This window comes from Salvia splendens, chromosome 8, assembly GCF_004379255.2.
Source record: "Salvia splendens isolate huo1 chromosome 8, SspV2, whole genome shotgun sequence".
NCBI lineage: Eukaryota > Viridiplantae > Streptophyta > Magnoliopsida > Lamiales > Lamiaceae > Salvia > Salvia splendens.
In genome coordinates, this window is record NC_056039.1 from 32,498,901 (window position 1) to 32,518,354 (window position 19,454).

The following is a 19,454-nucleotide window of genomic DNA, read 5'->3' on the forward strand; positions in this document are numbered from 1 at the left end:
TAGAGAAACTTTTCATTTTTTGGAACGAGACTATTTTTTTGGACACCCAAAATAGAAAAATGAGACTATTTTTTATGGACGGGTGGAGTATATATTAACATTTAACTGTCTCAACCGAAAATATGTTTCCTTTTTATTTTTTAACAGTCATGCACAATTATATTACATTTTAAATTTTATATTGTCCGATCAGATTAATGTTTATAGTAATAGTTCCTTCCTCCTCTATAGCAAAAATCATTTTCATTAATTAGTACACTTAGTTGCGATTAAAAAAAAATCTATTTGCATTCAAAGTCATTTTGTTGATAGATCAATCCTACAGCAGTAAAAAAAATGCATAGAAAATAACATGAAAACGTGAAATTGTAGAATCACAAACATAAATGAAGTCATTGACATTAACAATTTAGCATTAACATTAACAAATTCCAATAGTGGATATGTGTGATTCACATTAACATAAACCCTAATTTTCCAGATCTCTCAACTCTAGTCTCTGCCCCAAATCTGATCCAGCGTATAGGTAGGGATGATATGATCGTTAATCTTGACCTGATTGGACGAAAAAGCAGCTTGATCTCCGCCCTTGATCTCCTTCTCCGTCGATCTTCTCTTCTCCGCCTCCAGCATCTTCATCGCCGCCTCGATCGGATCGATGCGGTCGATCAGAGCGGCGACGGAGGGGTGGCCGAAAGCGTAGAGCTTCTGCGCCGGGGACTGCACCAGAATCGCGACTTCCGCACCGCAGAGGATGGAGAGTTCGGTGGCTTTGCGGAAGAGGCCGCCGCGGCGCTTGGTGAAGGCGACTTGCAGGCTTGATTTCTTCTCGATTTTCCTCATCGGGATTTTCCTTCTCCCCAGAGTTTTTTTTCCGTTGGAATTCTCCATTGCTGTGATCAAAATAATTGTAATGCTGTTGCGTTGTGATTGAAACTAAACATACCATCTATATTTATAGAGAGTCGAGGGCTTCAAGATTCTGTCTTGATATCTTCTTTCTTTCCTTTTGTGATCTCAAATTTTCCTTATGTGATCTCAAATTACCATACTTCGCTGCTTTGAGCCGCGGCCAACGGCATTTTTTTTATTACTACTACTACACTTTGATCATTTTTTTAACTGATTTAATTTTTTTATGTAATTGTCTATTTCAATTAATATGATTGATTTATTTATCAATTTCAGATTTACATATACTTTAAAATGAGCAAATTAAATATTACTACGTATTTTTAGATTTTAATAAAATTGGCATTTTCGATTATTTTTGCATGTAAATTAAGATATGCAACTGTAAAATATATGGAAATATGGAACAGGAGAGAATTAAAAATAAGAGTTATAAATACCATGGAGCTAGATTTCTGAATAAACAAGCTTCAATATGATATCCCCCATGTTATTCATCATCATAATAATAAATCTAATGAAAGAAGTAGGATGGATAATAGACAGTTAAAAATTTATAACCCTTAATTTGAATAATTTGTGTTATTTATTTCCAGCCCAATATACTTGATATGTGTTTTATTTATTTCCAGCCCAATATATTTTCGGGCCAAATTGGAAAGCCTTGTAACGCAAACCGGGCTGGCCACATATCGGGCCAGCCGAGCCCGGTCTTTGGCTAAAAGAAAAGAAGTTTAGTTGATTAAACTCACCACGACTCTCTCTCTCTCTCCTTTTTGTCTCTCCATTCATCGATACCTGCAGATCAAATGTGAACCTAATTTCGATTCAATTCAAATCTCCCACTTTTTTCAGAGATTTAACTGAGGAGAACCAAACGAAATTGACACTGAATCTCAATTGAGATGGCAGGGGTCTCGGTTGCGGCGGAGTGGCAGCTCCTCTACAACCGGTACTATCGGAAGCCGGAGCTCTACCAGATGGAGTGGAAGCAAGTCGACCTCACTCGCAACAAAATCGGCTGCGCCCCCTTCGGCGGCCCCATCGCCGTCATCCGCGACGACGCCAAGATCGTACAGCTCTACGCCGAGTCTGCCCTCCGCAAGCTCCGCATCTTCACCTCCTCCGGCCGCCTCACCGCCGAGACCGTCTGGCGGAACCCCGGCGGCCGCCTCATCGGCATGTCCTGGACCGACGACCTCACCCTAGCCTGCATCACACAGGACGGCACCGTCTACTCCTACAACATCCACGCCGAGCTCCTCGGGACCTTCTCCCTCGGCAAGGAGTGCTTCGAGAACAGCGTTGTGGAGTGCCTATTTTGGGGGAACGGCGTCGTTTGCATCACTGAGGCGTTTGAGATTCTAGCGGTGCCGGATTTTAAGATGCCTAAGGCGGTTAAACTGGCGGATTGTAATTTGGAGGAGCTCCCGCATTGTATGGCGGTGATCGAGCCTCAGTACACGAAATCGGGCGACGTGGAGGTGCTGCTAGGGGTTGGGGATCACGTGTTGTTGGTGGATGAAGAAGGTGTGCAGACGTTGGCGGCCGGAATTGGGCCGTTGCAGAAGATGGTGTTGTCCAGGAAAGGGGAGTTCGTCGCTTCCTTCACACACGATGGAAGGCTTTTGGTTATGTCCTCGGATTTTTCCAAAGAATTCATTGACTATACTTGTGAGGTAAATTGTGCTCTGATTAGCATTTTTGTTCAGCTAATTCAATACCAATTCAGTTGTATTGAGCCTTGAAAAATCAGTGACAATTGCAATGTGTTTTCTCTCTGTTTAGCTAAATCAGTACCATTACAATTGTTTGGACTCTTGCGCACATTTATATCACTTCAACATTTTCAGTCAGCCATTTATAAAACCGTTACATTCATTGGCACTCCAGAGTTGCAAAATTTGATGTGTTGTATTACTTCCAACATTTTCAGTCAGCCCTCCCACCAGACCAACTAGCTTGGTGCGGATCAGACACTGTCTTACTTTACTGGGATGACATGTTGTTGATGGTGGGTCCTTATGATGAGCCAGTACGGTACATATATGATGAGCCAATTATTCTTATTCCAGAATGTGATGGGGTGCGCATACTATCTAACACAAACATGGAGTTTTTGCATCGAGTTCCAGACTCTACAGTATCAATCTTTCAGATTGGAAGCACGTCACCTCCTGCTTTATTGTATGATGCGTTAGAGCATTTTGATAGGAGAAGTGCAAAGGTAGTTGGTCCTTGCTTTAAGTTTTTAACTATCTCCTTCTATTGCACTATTCGGTTAATTGCATTTTCTATGTAATTATTATTTAAAATGTTATATACAAACTTGTCTAATGTGTTGCCTCAACTTTGTCTATGCTTGCAATAAGTAGAAATGTGGCACATTGTTGTTTGGTAGATTTAAGATAGTTGAAATGAAATACATAAAATACCAAAGGAGGAAACATTCCAAAACCGAGGTTCACAGAGAGAGTTTTCTCTGCCACAGCAATAGCCTGATCTTCTCGAAGATTTGTTATATGCTAAGCCGATGAAAAACTTGGAATCTATATTACTCTTCTCCTTTCATGCCTAGCCTATTTATAGAAGTCATCATACACTATCCTGTTAACGTCCCCTACACCTTCACTATTAAGCTGATGTAGTTCTTATTGAAAAGTGAAAAGTTGGAAAAAGAAATCCATCCGTATTAATGTTGAATATGGTAGTAGACTCATCGAAATTGGACAAGTTTTGTTTTGGGACTGTATTCTAAAACTATTCAAGAAATAATTAACTTTTGAATATTTGTATTCTATAATTTGCAGGCTGTTGAGAACTTGAGATTAATCCGCACTTCATTGCCTGAAGCTGTTGAGTCATGTATAGATGCTGCTGGCTATGAATTTGATATTTCACAGCAAAGGACACTACTAAGAGCTGCAAGCTATGGTCAAACCTTTTCTAGGTATATTTAGTGCTGAAAACGACTCATGTTTACGAATTAAGTTCTCTTTTTTCCTATTGGAATTGTTCTAGTGACTAATTTTCATTAGAATAACTATTTGTTGTTAATATGTTAAGTATGACTTTAATGGAAGTTCCTGTCTTTGTAATATTCAGAAGATAATTAGTTATGATAAATTTTATAGTCAGCCTATCTGTGTTGGCAACTTGGCACAGAGCTCCTTCATAGTTTCTAGTATTTATATGTACAAGTTGCAAACACCTTTTTCCATTCCTTATATGAGGTGTTATCTACCGTAATTGTTTAAGAAAGGATGAAAAATAAGTTTGTTAATACATTGGGATTTTTTGGTTGGTTATCGATTAGATGACAGTGTCAAGAAAATTTTTACATATTATATTCTTCGTGTTCTACTTTTTGAGATTTTTCGACTCCATACCATCATAAGTAATGAAATCTGAACGAGTGAACTGAACATTTATATACTCCTATTAGTTTATGTGTTTCCACAACCTGGGTTGTGGACTTGTTTGTTATAGTTTCTTGCTTGCAGTTAGTCTAAATTTGGTGGGATACATTGTTGTTCATGCTCCAAAAAGCAATATCTGCAGTGTTTTTTTTTCTTGCTATTGATATCCAGTTGACTTTTTGGCAGCCATTTCCGACGTGACAGCATTCGAGAGATGTGTCAGATGCTGCGTGTCTTAAATGCCGTACGTCATGTCGATGTTGGAATTCCTCTGAGCCTTCAGCAGTACAAGGTGTTAGCATCTCAGTACCTAATGCTAAAATTTTCATGTCCTGATAGGCCATCTTGCAAAACATTTATTTATTTTATTTTTTTGCAAATGTTTCTTTGCAGTTACTTACTCCATCAGTTCTGATCAACCGTCTAATTAATGCCCATAAACACCTTCTAGCTTTGCGGATATCAGAATACCTCGGCTTAAGCCGAGTAAGTAATCAATTTCTTGTAATGTATACTTCATTCTTATAAAAAAGTAAGGTTGTAAGCTGGTACTGTTTCATGCATGTCATTCAAATTTTATTGTGCTATTTGTCCTTTGGTTTCAGTTTTGTATAAATACTTCTCAAGTCTGATTTATATCTACATAGACTTTATTCTTGGAGAAGTTGGCCCAATTTCTTGTTTAACTTTTGAAAAATTCCACTTCCAAAAAGTGATGTGTAGTGTGTACATTCTCTTGATGTTTTCATCTTGAGCCCACGAGCTGTTTTTAAAGTTGAGGCTTATCATGATTCATGGGCAATTTGAGAAGAATGTGAACTCTAAACCTCTTTTGATAACTGTTAGGAAAAGATATGCTCCTTAAAAAAGCAGTGAGGCATTCATAACAAAAGCCTCAGTTAATTTGCAATGAGATCGTTATAATTTGATGCTTGTATAGGAAGTTGTAATAATGCACTGGACGTGTACAAAGATAACAGCTTCCGCAGCGATTCCTGATGCCACTCTTCTTCAGATTCTACTTGACAAGGTCAGTTTTTCAGTAGTCTATGTTTTAGTTATTTCCCAAAAAAATATGATCTTAAGAATCTTTCATGGCATTCAACATATATAGTACCTATTTTGTCAGTTTCCTTCTAAGGAGATTCTCACATTGCATCTTGTTACGTAGAGTAGTACTAAAGGAACTAATTAATATCCCCTGCCGTTCAACTTGCTGACCCAAAGTTTCATGACTAGTTACATTCACCATGATTGGTGGCTGAAAGATGTACAAGCAGGCATAGTTAGTTTTGCAGCAATCTTTTCTTTAAGTATTACTACATGTAGCTTGATTCTGTAATTCACACCACTTGTTTGGTTGCAAAATGTTTTGTCTAATGTCTTTATTTATTAGATCTCAGTTGAAGATATGCAAAGGAATATCTTATGCAGCAGTTGCTGCTCATGCTGATAAGAGTGGCCGTAGGAAATTAGCTGCTATGCTAGTTGAGCATGAGCCACGTTCCTCTAAACAGGTAGAGCTTAAGTTGTTTTCCGTATTTCTGTCTATATGCAATATTTCTTCATTACGTGTTTATATAGACAGGATTATAATTGGCTTGATAACGTTCAGCTTTAAAACTACTTGTTTTTCACTCTTTGGTAACTTCTGTACCAACATTAACTTATCTATATGTCAGATCCCTCTCTTGCTAAGTATTGGGGAAGAAAATTCAGCTCTTGTGAAGGCTACGGAAAGTGGAGACACTGATCTTGTTTATCTTGTCATGTTTCATATCTGGAAGAAGGTATGTAGCAGTAGTATTGTTTTAGATAAATATTTTCACAAATCTATATAGGAGCAAGATCTAGTTTATTTATAGTTTAAATTCCTGGGTCATAATTCATTGATTCACAAGTGAAATATTTCAGAGGCCACCATTGGAGTTTTTTTCAACAATACAGGCTAGACCTCTTGCACGTGATCTGTTTGTCAAATATGCACGGTAGGTAGTACTTATCTTCCCAAATTCCATGAGGAAGGAAGAAATTTGTTTCATTAGTGCAAGTTATCCCTCTAATAATTCAATCTTTTTTCAGGTGTTATAAGCATGAGTTCTTGAAGGACTTCTTTTTATCCACTGGGCAACTCCAGGTCAATTAACTTTAACCCGATTCATGTGGTCTTTCTTGTTCATTTGTCATAAATTCACATTTACCTGATCCATGGGCTCTCTTCTTCTTCCTTTATAATATACACTCTCAACACGTGTAAGGAATTGCTATGGTTATTTCAGATTGATAGGAGAAACTTGATATCATGGCTTTCTTGTCTTTCAAAACTTCCATTCCTATTCATTTCACATTTCTACTTCAATGATTCCTGTGAAATATTTGGTGGGATTTCAATAATTTTTTTATTGCCTTAGATATTGTATTCTTCTGTGCTGCCTTTCACAGATTTTCTGTTTTTGAAGTATTACTTGTTTATATGATGTTTTCTGATATGCTATCTAGGCTCTGGTAAAAAAGTTCTTTTGTGATCCTAAAGCACAACAATTTGCCTCTTCTCTTTTATAACATCTTTAGTAATAAAAGGTTTTATATTTTGTAGGAGGTAGCTTACCTCTTGTGGAAAGAATCGTGGGAACTTGCAAAAGATCCAAGGGCCAAAGGATCATCTCTTGGCCCACGCATAAAACTAATTGAAAAGGCTAGTAATCTTTTTGCAGAATCAAAAGAACATATGTTTGAGTCCAAGGCAGCTGAGGAGCATGCCAAACTCTTAAGGTATACTTTCTGTTGGGCACTTAAGTTCGTGAGTGCCTCCAAAAGTTATTGCCAAAAACTCTGTACTCCCTAGAATTATTGAATAACTATTGTCATTAATGACAAGAAACAAAAATAAATATTAAACTAAATTGATTTAACTTTCAACCATTTGATGTGATATCCACTATAAAACCACCTAACATGAGTCTATCCTGACATTTCATAATGGTATAACTTGTTTGAAATTATGGATTCTATCAATCATGTCGTTCTTATGATAATGCAACTCTGTTGATGGCCACTGTACTAATTCTAACATATGAATCTTGTATTTTCGTACTACCATTCAGTTTTAAGTAATGACTTAGTCCCGGATTAGACTCATATGAATTTAATTGTTATTCTTTTGTAATAAAGGAAAGCTACATGTCAAGTAACAAATTCAATCTACTACATTAATTAAGAACCCATATAGCTTAAAGTGATAATTTCATATCATGTAGGAGGCGTTTATTTGAGTGATACGATGGACTGATAAAAATAACCCAAGCTAATCCACTACTATTTATTTTGATGGATTGACTGATTTTGAGCTTGTTTGACCATTGTACCCTTGAAATACACAATCCTATCTTTAGAACATGTGATATGTAGAACAGGCTTGCTTAACTCAAGCTGTCAAGCAGCATAATTTTGTTCTTCTTTGATCCTCTCCTCCACACTCTTTTTTAACCTCTTTCAAGACTTGCTATTTCTATTTAAAATGAACCGTGCATAGTCTTTTATTTGCAGAATTCAACGCGAATTGGAGGTATCAACAAAGCAGGCTATTTTTCAGGATTCAAGTGTCAGCGACACAATTCGCACATGTATTGTTCTGGGCAATCACCGTGCTGCAAATAAAGTTAGAGCAGAATTTAAGGTTTGTATAATCCACATATTGCCACTTGAAGCAACAACAATATGCAATTAACTGTTCTAGGAATATTCTTTCCTTTTCATAGACTGGTAGACGGGTATTTTTTTTGGCACAATTGATTTTGAAATGTCATAATTATAATTTAGGTTTCTGACAAGCGGTGGTATTGGCTGAAATGCTTTGCTCTGGCAACAATCCGAGACTGGGATGCACTGGAAAAGTTTTCGAAAGAGAAGAGGCCACCTATTGGTCAGTGTTATGCGTTCATAGTTTATTTTATGTTAAAAAATTGTCCTATCTTCGACTTATTTTGCCATTCTCTCCTCTGTGCTCTGTTCACCTCGTCTTCAATATTTTACATAATCAGAATATGCTTTTCTTGCTAAGATATGATAACCTTTCCAGTTCTAAGATAGTAAGATACAATTTGCAAGTGTCGTTGTAAGTGTACAGGTCGGTTAGATAAACCTTTTTTTTGTGCCTCTCGCTTCACTGAGTTACGTTGAGACTATGCTTGTTTTCTGTGCAGTAATGAGTGATGGATGCAGATTCTTCTGGTGATGCGTGTTTACATTGTTATGCCTTACTGCAAATTTTGCTTGGTTTTTGCACTCATAAGGATAAAATGAGAAATCAATAACATGAAATCATTATTCAACCATAGTTGGTTTGAAATTTCAGCATATCTTGTGCTAATATATCATGCTTCTGACTCATCTATGAGAAACCTGAAACTTTTACTTAGTTGGTTCCATCCCTTTTCATGCTATATTAAGTTATTAACATATATTCACGCCGTCTCTAGGTTATCGTCCATTTGTAGAAGCTTGCATTGACGCTGGTGAGAAAGATGAAGCACTTAAATACATACCGAAGCTTTCAGATCCGAGAGAGAGAGCTGAGGTAACCACTCTAACATGCAAATTTTCACATAATTTTATTTGTGTCTTCTCTTTTACAAACTGAATGTGCTGTAATTGGTAAACAGGCTTATGCGAAAATCGGGATGGCCAAGGAAGCTGCAGATGCAGCATCTCAATCCAAGGATGGCGAACTGCTGGGGAGATTGAGACAGTCGTTTTCACAGAATGCCGGAGGTTCTTCGATCTTTGATACTCTGCGCGACCGCCTGACTTTCCAAAGCCTCTCTTAGTTCTGTTTGCTCATTTTTACAGTGATTTTATTTTTTGTTTGGTGCCTTCATTTAATCGTAAAGCTTTGTGGTGTGAGAAAAGGCAGTGTGACTGAATATTTAATGGATGTATGTAGCCAGCTAGCATGAAGAAAGCTATAGCGCCCTTGGTTGTATCAGTTTGTGTACACTATATAATTGAATTTCCTTCACCTGATTTGTAATTTAATTTAAAATATGAATTTGAATCTTGATCTTGTCTAATTATACACAAGTTGTTTTTTTTTCTTTAATATCTAAAAATGTTGCAATAACTTATATAAGTAACATCAAGAAAGACCGACTTCTTAAATTTGGTAAAAGTGAACAACTACATACTTCACACTACCATGATAATTTCTTTTACTTTAGTAGCTACATGTGTCTATAAGAATGATTGTCTACAAAAATAGAAAAGAAAAGAAAAGAAAAGAAAAGAAAAGAAAGAAAGGTAGATATTTGTTAAAAAGCTCAAATTAAAATACTACTCCACTAAAAAGTTCATGGAGACTATCCCTTCAAAGCAAGATCAAGGCATAGGTAGGAAAGCTAGAAACTCATTGCCATTGTCACATTTCCAAAAAGAAGTTGGCAAGAAAATAATGATGAGAGAGATGGAGACTCTATTCTTGTGATTCATCTCCAATCTTCATTTATATATCGGTACAATTATAGCCATCTTCATCCTCTCTTACCACATCTACAAACATGTTATCACTACATGACAACCTCATTTCTCTTGCAGGCTTGCTCCTCTTCAATCTTCTTCCACTAGCTTCATACACAGAGTTATTCCTCCATTTTCCTTCTCATCACAGTTTCAGATTTCAATTCTGTTTCCTTTAATTTGTAGGTGACTCCCAAACTCTCATATGAGATCAAACTCCATGGATTCCTCCTCTGGGATTCTGCTGTCTTCTTGATGCCAATCTCCATACTCATAAAGAGGATCTCAAATGCAAACTCATCTCCCACTAACCTCAGAATCATATTCTACACTCATGCCATCACCCAGGCAAGAAAATCACTTCTCTTCAATTTGATACATTAATTACATGCTTTATTGTTACAAACCAAACACCAGTGCTCTGCCCAAAAGATTAGCCTATCATGATAGAGAGTCCATTTGGTCTATAAAACTCGTCTCGAAAGACTAGCTTATCAAGAGAGAGCTTATTCGGTCTATAAATCCATATCTTTTATGTTACACACATCCCCTCACTCAAATCATCTCAATGATTATTATGATCATGCAACAATCATAATGGAATCTTGCAAGGAAAGAAAAGTACTAACCAACCCTAGTCCCACTCATGATCTTAGTTAGGTACTACATATTAAAGGTCAATGATTATTAACTATCATCACATAACATTGATTGTTGTTTCACTAGGTGTGTGCAGTCCTTATTGCAGCAGCAGGAGGAGTGATATCAATAAAACACTTCGACAACTCATTCACCAACCAACACCAAGTAATAGGTCTCCTCTTCTATGCCGCCATATGGTTCCAAACAATGCTCACCATCAGGCCACATAGGTAAAAATATGAGTAACAAAATGTCACATTTGTATATAAGTCTCTCATATATATATAAGGGGGAAGTAGAGGGAGGAAGATTTGGTATGTGATGCACTGGCTAGTGGGAGTGATCAATGTGTTCACTGGCTTACAAGCTTACCATGAAAGAACATTGGAGGATGTAAGAATTTGGACAGCTATTTTTATAGTTGAGCTGTGTTTGGTGCTTCTTGTCTATCTTCTTCAAGAGAAGTGGCACTACTTGGGGCAACATGGCGGCGCGTCGAAGTCGCAGATAGCTCACCACAAGTTGAGTGAAGAAGAGAGCTTTGAAGCTAGCTAGTGAGTCTCAACTAATATGTAGTCATGTTTGAAGAAAGAGAAGAATGTAATGAAATTCAGCAATTTCCTGAAAGGGGACTGAGAAATACTACTTGTGTTGCTTTATCTGATGATTATCAGACATTTTTCTGGTTTTTTTTGTGTAAAATACTAGGGGCTATTTATAAGTACTCCATTAAAAACCGGTCTGATTTGATTCAAAATTTACGGGCAATATGATAAATGAAGATTTAAAAAAAGTAATTTGTAATGAAGATTAAAATGAGAATATCAATTCCTTAAATCCCGTGCCCAAAAGAAGTGCTTCACTTATCTTGGATCGAACCCAGAATCTCTGGTTTCGTAGACCAGCGCCTTATCCATTGGGGCAACAGAGTCGTACTCGTTTTTGCTGATTCAGTGAAATTATTTAAACTAGGTTTTTGGTTTTGCTACTTCACCATTAGTTAAACTTGGTGTACAAATTACTACTCCAGGTTGATATTGATTATGTAGACAAATGGTATTAATTTATGAGTAAAGGTCAAAACTGGTCTTGAACATATGCTCATTTTACGATTTTAGTCTTATACTTTATCTTTTGAATTTTTGCATCCTGAACATGTCAACTCGAATCACAATTGGTCATCTATTAACAATTCCGTCAAATTTTAAACTGTTTTAACCCGATTTTGACCGATTTTGATGGTTTTAACAGTCTCATTCGGGTTAAAACCGTGTAAAAATCGGTCAAAATCGGGTTAAAACCGTTTAAAAATTGACGGAATTGTTAGTGTATGACCAATTGTGATCCGAGTTGAAATGTTCAGGATGCAAAAATTCAAAAGATAAAGTATATGACCAAAATCATAGATGGACATATATTTCTGTGAACATATACCAACACTGTAATAACACACAAGTAATAACACTACACAAGTAGTCTCTTTCAAATATGATTACATCCTCAACGTATACATACCAACACTGTAATAACACTACACAAGTAGTCTCTTTCAAATAAAAACATATACAAAATACAAACACACATACATTCATATGTTCATATCATCATCGGAATCATGAAATAAAGCTAGAAAAATCATAATCATATCCGCAGACCTCTTGCTGAAACGGAGCTGAAAACGAAGCGTTCGAACAATCCATGGAGTCAATCTCCATCAGCAGCGACTCCAAATCCATAATCTGTGACGAGAAATCGAATCCATATTCGAAAGAATCGAGCTCCCTCGAGTCCGGAGACCCCTCCAGCGGTGTACCGAAGCACGACGAGTCAAACGAGACGTCAAAGCTTTCATGCGGCGGCGGTGGAGGAGGAGAGGCGGAGGAGTTGGAGGTGGCGTTGCCGGTGAGTTGTTGGACGAGGGTCTTGAAGTTTGAGGAGTCGGTGATGAAGACTTTGGGCCTCAAGATCTTCATCAAGCTGTTGCTTTGCTGTTTTTTGTTGTTTGGAGCTTTCATGGCGGCTTGGCTTGATTTCTTCCCCATTTTTTTTGGAGAGAGAAGAAATGGGATTCTTGTAAATGATGATTGTAACGGAGGATGCGAGGATGTATTAATATATGGACTAGCTGGAAAAAAATATATTTCATTTTTTATTTTTGTTTGGGATTTATTAGGACTAAAGTGTGAAGATGAGCCCTAGCAAGTGATTGGAATTGGAAGATGCCGAAAATGATGTTTATTCAGTGTATTTTTATGGCTCCTTAATTCATTAAATTATTCATTATTAATCATATGCCAAGATTTGTAGTTATGTTGATGGTAATGGTTAGGAATGACCCTCTTATACACCTCCACGTCATGCAGTAGCAGAGCCAGTATTTTGACGATGGGATCCGAAGAAAGAAAATTTTTTACTCCGCCACTAGAGATACATACGGTGGTTGTCGCAAAAGCAATATTGACACTGAAAGAACCGACATTGTCGGACAAATGGTAGTAATACGGTGGATAAAGATTCTCTAAGAAATAAAGTGAGACAGATTGACATGAGAGATCTAAATGCAAAGATCAAATATATTGCGAGACAGATATGTGATTATGTAGGAACTTATGGATTCGAACCAATTCTAAGGGAATAAACACGACTTAAAAGAAGGGTAAATCCTGATTGGAGAAAATTATTAAATGTATTAATCAATAGTTAAATTATCAAAATATTTTCGAAAAATATCAGGGGCTGCAACTCTTTATTATTTTTCGTTATAAACAATTTGATTAATTAATGTTTGATTGACTTAAATGTGTATACTCTAATTGTGAATTGATAGATGGTGTTACAAAATTATAAACATGTTACATGCATTGTGTATTTTGTTGGCCTAATTAAAAGGACTTTGTGAGTCGTGAACTACCAAAGCCTTTAAAATATCAGTCAGAATTAATACGAAACATATCGTATTAAAATTAGGTGTATATTCCCTCACTTATATTCCTTGAATTGATGTTGTTTGATGAGGTCTTTTTTAAAGTTATTAGTATTTTTTTAATAATTAGATAAAATTTAATTTGTAGTCTTATAGCAATACAAAGTTTGGAGTTTGTAAACGTGGGAGTGTGTGGTGGACATAAATGTTGGTTCTTGAAGCTGAGGTTGTGGGAAAATGACACTATCTCTGAGAATTGAAAATAGTTTTATTTAATATGTATGGTGTGAGGTAGACCAACATCTAAGGCACGCAGATGAAACTATTCACTACTTTGTCATTTTATTCATAATTATATTCTTACATTATCAAAAAACACACACATCCACATGTGTGTGTATGTTTAAGGTGAGATATACGAACACATCTTCATTTCAGAATTTTATTTTATTTTATCGAGGTTTGATAGGAAAAAAGGATGAAATGGACGATATATATGAGCTTTCAATAAATGTATTAATGATAGAGCAAACATGAGAATTCACTAATTGAGCTAGTAGAAGAGAGTTTAATATTTGATATGTAAACCCAACATTTGTTTCCTTCACTATCGATTTATATACTAGAGTCCCTAACAATTTGGATATATTTGTTTTAAAGAAAAAATAGGCATAGGAATTTTGATACTTCATTAGGTTTGAAATGTGAAAATTAACAAACTAATCATCACTGTTATAGTAATATTAAATTATGACAATGATGATGATGATAAATAATATGAGAAAGTCCATTCAATTAGGTATATAGATACAGTATCCAAATCTGGAATTTTGGCTCTGGCTGTCTTTCCCCTATTTATATTTTTCTCCATTTGAGAGGGAGACTTTTATTATTAATATAGCCGTTTTCACTATCCCATTATTCCAATTTATTCGGCGTTTCATTAATATGAAAGCAACGTCTTAATAAAAAAAATATTGCGTAAGTCGTCTCTTTTTTGGATAAACAAATCACAACCCAATATAACATGAATTCACAATCTATTACAGTCCAAAGCAGCATATGTCTAATGCCAACACACAAATCAACAAATCCCTCACACTAGCATATAAAAAACATAGCAAATCCACGGCACTAAACAACAAATCGAAGACAAGAAATAGGTCACTTTTTCGGTGGTCTTTGATTGCAACCTTCTTGGGGCGGCCACAATGGCAAGCCAAAACAGCGAGATAGGAGCTGCCAACGTGCGCGTTGGTTCTAGAGTGACGGGACGAGCCCATGGTCGCCGGTTGCTAATGCCCTTATAGAAAATAGGAATCATGTATAATAGCGCATTGAACTTTTATGTTTTCTCATTTTTCTTTCCAAACTTGTTTACTCCAATTAAATCTTAAATTTGCAGTTTACGTAGTAGTACTCTATCTGGAGGGTAAAATACTAAATGTTTCACATTCAATAAAAATCCTTTGAGGAAAAGATACGAAAATTTGAAGTCTTTAAAAATAATAAAAGTACAACACAATAGTCTACGCATTACAATCTAATTAAAACTAGTTGGTCAATTGTAGATTCCTTTTTTCTATATAGTTTGTATATTAATCTTTATAACATTGAACTGCCGACATTATCAAATGGTAGAACAAATTTCAGAATTGACTGTTTACAAATTTAAGCCATTGATATAAGTCACCCAAATAAATTTCTAATAAAAAGATAATAATAAATTCAAAAATAAGCCACATTACCATGCTTTTTCTAATCTGAATCATACAGAATTCGCAATTTCAAATGTATATCTCCACAATAGACCAAAAATGTGAAAAAAAAAATTCAAGAACTGAAATCTATATATCATGCTGTTTTTCTATAAATCAGTACAGGTAAAGATTGCCAAAAATAAAAGATTGAGAGCAAGTGTAACAGCCTCTGTAGAAGGCAAGATTTACAAACAGATGCCCCAAATGCAAAGATCATCTCCCTGTTAGAGAAGAACCAATTTTCTGCATCAATGGATAAACCGGGCTGAACTCCTTATCCCCTCTGGCTCTGATATTCGCAGCGTAATCGTCCAAAGTTGCTTTGATGCCCTTCCATATCTGATCCTCCCCTTGGGAATCCATCCACAACGAGTACTGGAGAGGCGTGAGCTTGTTTCGTTGCAGAGGAGACTGCAGTTCTTCCGGGCCTCTTGAGTAGAGATGGTGGAGTATGACACTTGGGGGAAGATCTTGAAGAAGTGGCGATGATCCCAGTTGAGACGTCTCGAGGAATAGAACAGGGCGGAACGCTCTGAGGGAACGATATGGTGCACCTAGCTGCTCGACTGGAAACAAGTTCTGTGCAACTGCCAGCTCAAGCTCCGCCATGTCCCTAGCCATTCTCAGCTTCCCTGACTCGGACAGTGGCCTAACGAGCGATGCATGTCTAACAAAGAATACAAGGATTCGAGAAGCCATGCTCCTTACCAGCCTTGTGCATATAGTCTCCGTGCCAGCAGAGATGGCTCCTGAAGAAGGTAGGACCTTGGACAAGAACTCGGATCGGAAGTGATAGATACTTTTTTGCAGTTCTTCCATGTAAGGAGATGAATTGTTATCCATGGCAGCATCCAAGCCGAGAGTACCAAAATTTTGTTTGTGAATCTGCAAGATGCAGGACTCGAGTTGCTCGAGCATGGCTTGAAATAAGGATGACACTGAATCACCAGCAACACCATATATTGTGCCAAGAGCCGGGGATAAAACATCAGCAGCAATGGAGGGGAGTCCTGCTATCATGGACGTTACGCGTGTATGAACTTCTTGGAGATGCTGGCACAACATGAAGTTCTTCTGCTGCGCATGGGTTGCAGGACCAGATATTTGGCGTGCTTCAGGGCCCGTAGATATCTGTCATCAAAATGTAATAGTCATGTGTAAGCTCAATAATAGTCGAGGACACTAACAACATGCAAGTGGCCAATAGCACCAAATGCGCCAAACAAGATCTAACACACTGAGGAATGTCCAGACTAGCCTGTTTACACTTGTAATACTCAATTTTCAAATGCCAAAACTCGAATCTCAAGAACCAACTGTTTGTTATTTTGATTGCAAATTCTCCATAATGTATAGACCACAAATCATGAGCACAACCAGTTTGTTTTGATAAACATATATGCAGCTGATTTCAGAGTAATGACTTCTTGCAGTTAATGAACTAGTAGCAAAATCCCTCAAGAAAAGTCCAATTTCTGCTTCTACATGCAATAAAAGACCGAGAAGGCAAAAAGGCTCCTGTGATTAAATTTCACTGCCCCAGAAACTCATGTTTTAAGTTTCAAATTGCATATTTGTTACAGGTTTGTGATTTTTGAATTCAAATTAAATACTATATCAAAGTAAGTTTTTATCCTATAACCATTTTGCTAAAATTAGTCCACATTACAATTTACAACATGTTTGGCATGAACTAAAATCACTTCCACGGTTTAATTTTTAATAACAGGTGTTTCTATCCAACAGAATGACATGTTTAAAATTTCACAACAAAGCACGAAATAGGAAGAGTTTGCAGGGATTTTATAAGAGGTTTACCTGGCACTCTGCTCTTTCTGCTAATAGAAGCAAAACTTTACTGATTTGGCGCAAGACGCGAAGAGTCAAATGTGCATCTGACTGAACGGCTTCGATCTCTTCCTGAATCCGAGAAAGGATTCTAGATATATGCTCTTTGGAGGGAACACTTCCACGGCTTGACAATGGAAATACAGAATTTACAAGATCTGACAGTCTACTCAAGCAAAGGGCTAAAAATGCTGTCTCAAAATTCTCAACAGCAGCTACCATTTGTTCCTTGCCCTCTAAAGTCAGTGCTGGTGGAACTCCTTTCACATCTGTATCTCGAGAGATTCTATCAAGAAGATTCTCAATCATTGGTAGCAGCTTAGGATACCCAACAGTGAATATTTCCTTGACAAAGCTCGATGCAGTGAAAGCAGACTTCATTTGGTTTGCAAAAGACTTAACTAACACATCCCAGATGCGATCAGTTAGTGTTGGGTCACCATCCTGAGACAGCGTAAAAAAATCTTGAGCAACATGCATAGAACAGTAGCAGCTTAAACCGAAAAGGAAACATACAAAAACTGGTTATGAAACGTAGCTCATCTTCCCTCACCAAATTATAATTATGGATATGGAACTAGACAGCTACAGTGCCAATGTTCTATTAACATGATCTTATTCAGCAAAGTATCAATTCTTGGAGTAAGTTCTTAAATTCATGAGAAATAGTTGCTTTGCAGGTCAGGACTATGTTTGGTGTCACCAGGTGGATAAGAGGGGGTATACCAAAACCCCCCAAGCTGTTAGGTCTAACAAATATAGTTAACAGGGATGGATCATGGATGGCTACACTTGAGCATGGATTATCATTTAAATTGCAAATCTGAATATTACTAAACCCCATTTCTGAATCACATAACAAAGAATGCCACTCTAGGTTATGCCATTTTATGACAACGCAATTCATCAAGTCTAACATAGAAGGCCACTCTAAGTTATGGTATTTCTAAGGAAACACAATTCATCAAGTCTAATGCACAAAATCAAATGCTAGCAAGTCAATGAATGAGCTAAATTTCAAGAACAGAAACAGCAAAAATATAAATAAGGATTCATTCACTACCTCCATGACTTCATCCAACAACAGAACATGAGTGAAAGGATCCCGCTTCTTCGACAGCACCCTCTGCAAGTGCCAAACAGCAAGCATTATCGAATGCAATTGATCCATACAACCACTCATCCTCTGCCAAAGAGCCTCCCTCGCCTTCACCCCACCCCCAATCTGAGGCGTCCCGTGCCTCTGCACCCCTCCGGGACCTCCACCACCATAAACCCCAGCGCCAGAAACCGCCTTCATATCCAACGCGCTACCCACGCTTTTCACCCCCATTTGCTTATACTTGCTCACTAAACCATCCACCGTCCCCCTCAATTCGCCCATATTGTAGAAAACCTGCAACCCTAACCCTACTTCAGGTTGATTCAAACTCTCCAGCCCCTTCTCCAATACCTTCATACCCTCCTCCCTTATTTTCGACCCCATCTCAATCACCCATTTCAATTCAGCATCGACCACATCGATTCCCGATAAATGTGACTCGTTACATAGTGTCAAAATCTCGCAATGCAATTGAGCCGCCTTGGAGAGATCCCATTTCGACGCATCAGGCTGTGAATCCACAAGCTGCCTGAGCTTCTGAATGAGGCGGAGGGTTCGGAGAGTGTTCTGAAGCAGCAACGAAGTCGAATGGAGGTTGTTGAGCTGGACGGTCTGTACGGAAATGACGCGGTGGGGATCGGAGAGCTCCGATCGCGCGCGGCGGAGGGAGGATTGGAGGGAGGAGATGGAGGATCGGAGGGAGGAGAGGGAGGATTCGGTGGATTTGAGGGAGGAGAGCTGGTGGAGCAGATCGTGGTGGCGGGAGAGGACCTCGTGGCGGAGCTGGGTGTCGAGGAGGCGGAGGCCTTCCTGGAGCTTCTCAATTCGGGAGGCGGCGGAGCCGGAGGAGAGGGCGGAGGAGGAGAATTGGGTGGGATTGAAGTCGGGAGAGAGGAAGGCGGAGAGGATTGGATCGGAGGAGAAGCTGTCTAAGGGGGAGGAGGCGAGGGAGTGTGGGGTTGCAGCGGAGGAGATGGGAGTGGAGGGGATGGCGGTGGTTTTGAAGGTGGAGGAGCGTTGGAGGGGAGATCTGGAGATGGCCGGAGAAGCCATGGATCTGCGGTTGGGTTTGCTGTCGATTTTGCGTTTCAGTGATCGATTCAGAATTTACTAGTGTACTCAAAGCAGTAATACTTGTACTTTAGTGCTAACTCCATGATAATAGTAATACGGAAATACTTGTATTCAAAAAATTAAGTTGAATATGAAAAAAATACTTTATAATCCTAATTTATCAGTGTACATAAATTTTTTAAGTTTTCAAATTGTATTTTTATTTAGTAATTTATCAGTAACAATGCAATTGTATGAATTGTGTACTTTTAATTCAAGTCGGT

General features: G+C 37.8%; 3 protein-coding genes and 1 pseudogene across 3 annotated transcripts; 2 read left to right on the forward strand and 2 right to left on the reverse strand.

Moving 5' to 3' along the window:
- Positions 1–492: 492 nt before the first annotated feature.
- LOC121746104 (agamous-like MADS-box protein AGL61) lies at positions 493–891 on the reverse strand. Its single transcript, XM_042140024.1, has one exon. The coding sequence runs from the start codon at positions 889–891 to the stop codon at positions 493–495; it is 399 nt and encodes a 132-aa protein (XP_041995958.1).
- A 774-nt stretch (positions 892–1,665) lies between these two features.
- On the forward strand, positions 1,666–9,387 carry LOC121744996 (protein VACUOLELESS1-like). Its single transcript, XM_042138724.1, has 15 exons — positions 1,666–2,591; positions 2,849–3,139; positions 3,723–3,862; positions 4,518–4,623; positions 4,725–4,817; positions 5,272–5,361; positions 5,735–5,848; positions 6,014–6,121; positions 6,246–6,319; positions 6,414–6,468; positions 6,928–7,103; positions 7,878–8,007; positions 8,151–8,253; positions 8,810–8,907; positions 8,993–9,387. Exons 1-15 carry the CDS (start codon positions 1,818–1,820, stop codon positions 9,155–9,157), a joined length of 2,517 nt encoding a protein of 838 aa, XP_041994658.1. The 5' UTR covers positions 1,666–1,817; the 3' UTR covers positions 9,158–9,387.
- On the forward strand, positions 9,283–11,172 carry LOC121746105 (annotated as a pseudogene).
- Positions 11,173–15,130: 3,958 nt separating this feature from the next.
- LOC121745509 (conserved oligomeric Golgi complex subunit 5-like) lies at positions 15,131–19,236 on the reverse strand. The gene is made up of 3 exons (XM_042139449.1): positions 18,079–19,236; positions 16,986–17,459; positions 15,131–16,298 (listed from the first exon to the last, which is right to left on the reverse strand). The coding sequence occupies exons 1-3, from the start codon at positions 19,168–19,170 to the stop codon at positions 15,381–15,383; spliced, it is 2,484 nt and encodes an 827-aa protein (XP_041995383.1). The 5' UTR covers positions 19,171–19,236; the 3' UTR covers positions 15,131–15,380.
- Between the last annotated feature and the right edge of the window lie 218 nt (positions 19,237–19,454).

Bases quoted from the DNA above. Each gene is read 5' to 3' on its own strand.
- LOC121746104 (XM_042140024.1), bottom strand. From the start codon at position 891: ATGGAGAATTCCAACGGAAAAAAAACTCTGGGGAGAAGGAAAATCCCG.
- LOC121744996 (XM_042138724.1), top strand. From the start codon at position 1,818: ATGGCAGGGGTCTCGGTTGCGGCGGAGTGGCAGCTCCTCTACAACCGG. The intron at 4,624-4,724 runs GTGTTAGCATCT...GTTTCTTTGCAG, and splicing joins TGAGCCTTCAGCAGTACAAG to TTACTTACTCCATCAGTTCT. The intron at 6,320-6,413 runs GTAGGTAGTACT...ATCTTTTTTCAG, and splicing joins CTGTTTGTCAAATATGCACG to GTGTTATAAGCATGAGTTCT.
- LOC121745509 (XM_042139449.1), bottom strand. From the start codon at position 19,170: ATGGCTTCTCCGGCCATCTCCAGATCTCCCCTCCAACGCTCCTCCACC. The intron at 17,460-18,078 runs GTAGTGAATGAA...ACGCTGTCTCAG, and splicing joins TGTTGGATGAAGTCATGGAG to GATGGTGACCCAACACTAAC. The intron at 16,299-16,985 runs GTAAACCTCTTA...TTTTGATGACAG, and splicing joins CAGAAAGAGCAGAGTGCCAG to ATATCTACGGGCCCTGAAGC.